At 39.6% G+C, this 6961-nt stretch overlaps 1 protein-coding gene across 1 annotated transcript in view; it reads right to left on the minus strand.

Annotated features, from left to right (window-relative positions):
* Nucleotides 1-853: 853 nt before the first annotated feature.
* TMEM184C (transmembrane protein 184C) overlaps nucleotides 854-6961 on the minus strand; it is a 20577-nt gene continuing 14469 nt past the window's right edge. The window contains exons 9-11 of the mRNA XM_018554256.1: nucleotides 6022-6193; nucleotides 3227-3618; nucleotides 854-865 (exon numbers count right to left, since the gene is read on the minus strand). Coding sequence (XP_018409758.1) covers nucleotides 3311-3618; nucleotides 6022-6193 — 480 coding nt within the window. The 3' untranslated portion in view covers nucleotides 854-865; nucleotides 3227-3310. The remainder of the gene's footprint in view (nucleotides 866-3226; nucleotides 3619-6021; nucleotides 6194-6961) is intronic.

Raw genomic sequence — 6961 nt, forward strand, 5'->3', positions numbered from 1 at the left:
CTCGAATACCCGCTCCCCGCTGTCCCACGCAGTGGTTCTTACTGCCACTTGCACGTCCTGGACTGATGTATAAGCCATATGGTCATTAGGTGAGTGCATTTTCAAATGTGAAATATAAAACTGCCTCTAATGACTTCTGGGAGATCACATTGCATGTACACTCGTACTCATTGGGCAGTACAGTGGCTTAGTGGTTAGACCTTCTGCCTTGCAGCAGTAGTGGCCCCTGGTTAGAATTGAAAAAATTAGTTTGCATGTTCTCCCTGTGCTTGAATGGGGGTACTCCGATTTCCTCTCACACTCCAAAGAAAGGCTGAAAGGTTCCTGTCTAAATTGTCCCTGTGCATGTGAGATAGGAATCTTAGATTGTAAGCTCCTTGAGGGCAGGGACTGATGTGAATGTGCAGGTGGATGGTGCTTTACATTTTTGCTCTCTTGAAGAGCTCTGGTTGTTGCTGCTGAGGACACATTCTGGTGACTATGCTGACCACCAGGGATTGCCCTCTTTTTGGAAGGCTTTACTCTCCCATCCTATTGTGGCTATGGGACAGAAAGTGAAGGGAAATCTCCCCAATGGGACACAGATTGCAAACAAAACTGACAGGGAGTTTTAACACTCCCTTACTCTATCCAAAACAACAACAACAAAAATTCAGTTCTACTTTAACTGCATACTTTACATAAACGTTTGTGCTAAAATGAATTGCTGTGTTATGCATTCAAAATAAAATAAGCCTATTGTCCTTGAGTTGGAAATATATCGATGTTCATTCTCTACATTGTCTATGTATGGTTATTCAGTTTCACAAAATAAAGAATTTGAAAAAATAAAATAAGGCATGTAAGGCACAACCATTCTATTCAACTCTGTTTAAAACAGGCAATCCTGGTTTGAACTCACATTCTAAATATTTTAAAACAATAATCCAAGTCAAATATTTCAGGGACTTGAGGGTATTCTGAAGACATCCTATGCTTTCTAACAACATGCTGGTTTACCTGAAAAGCACTGAAAGTTAGTACCCTAACATCTTCAACAATCCCAGTATCTCTCTAGTAAATCAGCATGCTGCCCTCTGCAGGAGAGAGCTGGAAACAGCAGGCATAGGAGAACCTGAGCTCTCCCCAACATGATTAAAGCAGAATTAAATCCAAGAACCCAGCTTACCAGTCCTTATCAGTCCATTAGTTTTTATTTTTTTCAAGAACATTTTCAGAAAGTACAGAAAATGCCTGTACCTAAGTCCTTGTCACTTCCTATGAGCTGACCTGATAGCATAGATCAATGGTATCTTATTTGTGTAAACTACTATTTACCCACATAATGGAGATGAACAAAAAGGTACACGTGTTTAAAGTTAAGCTTAGGTGGCAACTATGGCATCTTCCATAAATACAGTGGAGGGGCGAGTGTAGTTCTCCAGGGCCGGGAAGGATAAACATTTGCAGGATTATCAGATGAAAATAAAAAACATGCCTGGAAGAAAAAAAAAAAACTAATGCAGCTGCCTCACCTAAGAACTGGTAAGCTGCAATATATATATTTTTGGTTTTGGGTTTATATATGCTTGAAAAATAAGCCTTCTAGCTGTATTTATTTTATGATTTTATTAGCAGCGATCAATTTTAGAATGTTCAGACCTGAATGCAAGAGTCCTCCTTTAATGTTAGTCTGAAACCAGATTCAATAGTAGCACTGAGGCATCCCTACAATAAATCACACTGTTTAATTATGTGAAGTCTGGCCTTTCAGATACAATGCTACTCCTAGAGTACCTTGTGGGTTCCAGATTCAGCAGCAGGTCATGTTACTTGTGAAATCTACAACTGCAGTTCTTGGAAGCCTTAAAGTGTAGTTCCACTTTTGCAGTCAGATTTGAGAGAACCCCACTACATGTTTGTTATGTGTTCCCATTCACACCGCATACCATGAATAACTTGCAAATATATATTTCTTACCATTTATCAATTTCTTTGGTGAAGACCTTTGTGCAGATTCCAGGCTACTCTGAACAGTTATAGGGACAGACTGAGCTTCCTCTCATTAACACACAATGTCTTGAAGGCTTAAATACATTGTTAGAACAGACCGTGTTAAAATGTAGTTTGGAACCGATAGTGAAATCTGCTATTACACTACAGACAGGGTTAATAAACAAATCTCTGCACAATCCTACAGTGGGAAGGGGGGTGTAGGTAGGGTTTTTAAGAAAGTATAAAGCACTTAAAAATTTAAGCAGCATTTTTTAAACTGCTTTTTATGTTATGGAATGTAAATCGGCACATATAACAAAAAGTAGGTGTTATACCAATTTGGCTGCAAAAGTGGAACTACACTTTAAAAGCAAAGAGTTGCAACAGAGAAGGAATTTACATTTAAAAATTACATATATCCAAGTGACAAGAGCAAATAGGAACACATAAATTGCTCTAGAAAGAAGAAAAAAACTTTGGCAAATAACATAATGAAAGCCATCGTCCAAAATTAGAAAACAAAATGGTTAAGAAAACTTCTACTGATAAAACAAATATATAGTGCTACAAAAGTAATTTTATAACTTAACCTTCTTGAAAATACTTTTTTTACTTTAGTTTGTAGCCATCTAACTGCCCTTTCCTTGTAACCATGGCAACACTAGGGATGAACACCCCCAGAAATTTAACTTTCTACTCCCATTCACACTGAGCGACATGCAAATCGCGCGACATTGAGCGACATTGCGCGACATCGCGCGACATCGCGCAACATCTTCCTATTGGGCTGTATGCAATCAGGAGCAATATCGCTCAAAATCGCTCTAAAAAAGGGTCATGTAGAAGCGACAAGCTACCAGCGACTAGCTACAAGCGATATTGAGCGATATTGAACAGCTACATTGAAATGTATTGGTGAAGCTACATAGAGCGATATAGTGCGGAAATATGAGCGATATCGCTACAAAAATCGCGCGATAAATCGCTCAATGTGAACGGGGCCTCAGACTGGCTCACTGCCTTTCTCAGCAGTTTGTCTTTAATTAAAACACTGGGACTGATCATGTGATTATAGCAAGGCAGGCAGTAGAAAACAAAACAAAACTGGAATTACATTTTAGTACAGTTATACTTGAAAACCATCTGAAGAAATCCCACCCCATCCCATTTTGCATTTGTAGTAATGGTTAACGCAGATATTGTAACAAAGTCACATATGTCCCGTTGTAGGGATTCACAACAAGAACAAAACACAAAAGCAGCAGAGGTCCACGTGGGCACCAAATCAAGGATTTAAGTCTTGGGAAAATTTGGCATGGTATCCTTTGCTGGAAAATTAAGAGTGTGATCGCTTGCTACTCTCATGCGTTACCTCCACCTCATCAGGCTCAGGTACTGGCACATATACATCCTGCTCAGGAGAGTCCGTGCTGTAGAGCTCCTCGGGAAAGGTGGCAGAGGTTGGGGTAGTTTGCGGTGTTATTGTCTGACCAAACCCTTGATATTGTCCAGATGGGGATGGTGGCACTGAAGGTTCTGCAGATATAGGATCCTGAGTAGATGAAGAAAGCAGGCTGGTGTGCTCATTTTGCTCAAGATCATCAGGGAAAAACATCTTTCTTGGTCTGCCCAAGACTGTCCTTCCTAGAAAGCAGATGAAGATAAACTCAAGATGGGAATGTCATATTTTGTGCAGGGCTCCAACTCACTGTTACCCACTTTAGTAGTTTACTCATCTCAATGCTTCTATAAGTGCCTTTCACTGCCTGAATACATAGACAAGCACATGCGTAATACAAGCAGAACCATCAAAATCCAACTGACCCATTAACTAAATTCTTCCCCATTTATGAACCTAATAATGTCCGAAAACCTTTCCCTTCTAGAGCACCTCCATATTCATCACGAATGTTCCATATGACTCCCATCATGTAGATCTCCAAATAAGAGCAAATGATGCATTTAATTAACCACTTCCGGGCCGGCCGTAGTAAAAAAACTGCCGGCCCGGAGCTCTCTAGATCTGAGCGGGCGTCTTTAGACGTCCGCTCAGACACGCCCCCTCGGGCGCGCGCGAGCGGGAAACGGCGGAAATTTAAAAACAGGCATCGGTGCCTGTTACCATACAAGCGTACAGCCGGCGGATCGCGTGTATGGGGTGGCGAATGGCCAATTTTGGGTATGGTAGTTTTCTGCGATTTCGCGGGTGCGCGCAATTTTAATGGTTGACATGTTTGGTGTCTATTTATCCGACGTGACCCTGACTTTTATATTTTACCAAAAAAATGGGTAATAATAAATGTTTCCTAACATAATGTAAAAAAAACCTTATTTTTTTCAAAACTTTCTATAATTTTTCCTAATTATAGTAAAAAATAAAAACCCCAGTGGTGATTAAATACCACCAAAATAAAGCTCTATCTGTCCCCAGAAAATGGTATAAAATTCATTTCAGTACAGCGTTGCATGACGGAATAAACTTCAGTCAAAGTACCGCAGCGCTGAATACTGAAAAATGGCCTGGCCAGGAAGGGGGTCTAAACAAATTGGTCTGGAAATGGTTAAGGAGCCTTCTGCATGAATGAAATGCATCAATACATTGTTCATGTTGTTTTCTACCATTGTGACTGAATAAAGAAGCTCTTGTCTAAAGATCTGTGTGCGATTTCTGTCATTTTGGAAAAGTCATTAAAAAATTCATACTTCACATCAATACATATCATGTACATGCCAGCATTATCAGAACACATTCTGGCTCCTGTATGTTCCTCGAGAACACATTCCCCCGGTATTTGTGGTGGTACAACAGCTCCAACACAGCTTATTGAAAAAGTAGGAAAGGGGTTGGGATCAATGTCTACACAAATCCTTACACATGAATGAACCGATGGGTGACATTTTATTTGTGCTTGGATGACTGGAGCTGTAACATGAATTACTGTAAGACAAATATCTGTGAAGGTTCTCATTTATCCAGGTCATGGTATATCTGTAATAAATAAGTCAAGGCAACTGAACTGGCTGTATTTTTCTTGAAGACATTTCCATGGCCATCCGACCAGCTTTCTCAATTATGAATTGAGAAAGCTGGTTTGATGACCAGTGAAACATCTTCAAGAAAAATACAGCAAGTCCAGTTGCCTTGACTTCTTTATTACAGATGTAAGACACATAGATCAGTTATAGAAAGGCTGGGTTGGAAGAATCCTATTCCACATAAGATAATGTTTATTTAGAAAAATAGATCTTGCTTGCCATTAAATAAAAAGGGATTCTCCCTGGAAAAATTGATTTTTTTTTTACCAAAACAGGTAATTATTAGCAGCATTGTTTTCAAACAATCAGGTACTGTCCAGTAGCCATGTACTCAGGTAAAAGGATCTGAAAAGGAAAACATCCAGCAGGAAACAGAGCATGCATAATAATTAGGAAATAGGACTGCCCCATGTATATGGATAAATACAAAGTTATACATACAAAGGAGTTTAATACATCAGCACACTGATCAGTTTACTTACAGGGTCAGGTGCCAGATAGACACCGGGACAGAAGCTGAGGAAAGGACACCCCAAAAGGGTAACTTAAAGGATCACTATTGTTTAAAATATTGCATTTAATGACAAGGGAGGTGCATCTGGATAGCCGGCCACATGGTTGCCGATGACAGGTCTCCCGGACCAGCTTACAATACCCTTGAGTGTGCCTTCACGTGTGTACATCATGAACCATCTGGGGATTCTGTTGTTTGACTTTTTCTTTTGTGTATACCCTTTACTTGCCATATGTCTTGACTGTCTTCTATGTACCTGGACCTGCGAGTCCGCATGGGTACAAATTTTTGTATTGAAAATTTAAAATAAAGAATTTATAAATAAAATAAATATTGCATTTAGATAGCTGCAATGTTACGATATTTGCAATGTTACGATATTTGCAATGACAGCATTCAATATATATTCCAATTTTTTTTTTGTGTGCAATGGCTGTCCTTTAGCTTGCATAAAGTAGTGAGTACAACACAGTTTTCCCATGATGTAATTTCCTTACCAACATTGCGGACTTGCTCAGATATGTCTGCCCGTATATCAGATATATCCCACATGGCAAGAAACGAGTCAAAACATGAGCCCTCTTCAGCCTCCTGTACGTATGGCTTGTATGAAAAGCTGTAGTGATGAGCTACGGCGGCCAAGAACATTTCAACACAAATAACAAAATCCTGAAAACAAATAGAAGGTGGTTATTTGTCTTAAACTATAATTCCTCTTCATGTATGCTCACTTTCCCGAATCACAGGTTCAAGTTTTATCACCATATTCTAAAAAGGTCCCAGGACACGCTGAGCTATAAAAGGTGACAGTGAGCCATACTAAGCATGAAACCTTTTATTATTGAGTTTATGTTGTTTTTACACTTAGTCCAAAAATTCATTTTTTGGAATGTTTTCTTACAGTCAAAACAAACCGGTGTTTACACCCCAAAATGTGGGGAAGTAGGGTTTTGGATCACATGTCTCATACCTAGAAGTAACAGGCATTTCTTGGGCTATGATGATGGATCAGGAAGTGTGAACTGACTGCTAATGGTGCTTCATATGCAGCAAAACAGTTTTTATTTTATAGGAACAGTTTACTTTTAGCAGTTTACAGATGCTGACAGATGAAAAAAACAAACAAAACATAACTGATACAGGTATAAAGTGCAAGCACCTAATTGAGCCTCCCAAACCCTTCTATCATGCATCAATTCCTTGCAGATGCAACACTTTTCTTACATTCTGCCCCCTCCTGATATGTCCTAATGGTCAGTGAGGCTGCCCATTATATGGATGGGTTAACAGAAATGAGTTGGAAGCGCTTTGGAGGCTTTAACTTCCAGAATTAAAGATTTTCCTGCCAGAGCTGGCTGCAACAAGAGATTTTGAGAGGCTGCTGCAGGCAAGTTTAGGTACCTCGGTGTGCCTGCACTTTATATCTGCTGCACATTG

Source organism: Nanorana parkeri, unplaced genomic scaffold, assembly GCF_000935625.1.
Source record: "Nanorana parkeri isolate BGI_ZX_2015 unplaced genomic scaffold, ASM93562v1 scaffold150, whole genome shotgun sequence".
Taxonomy (NCBI): Eukaryota; Metazoa; Chordata; class Amphibia; order Anura; family Dicroglossidae; genus Nanorana; species Nanorana parkeri.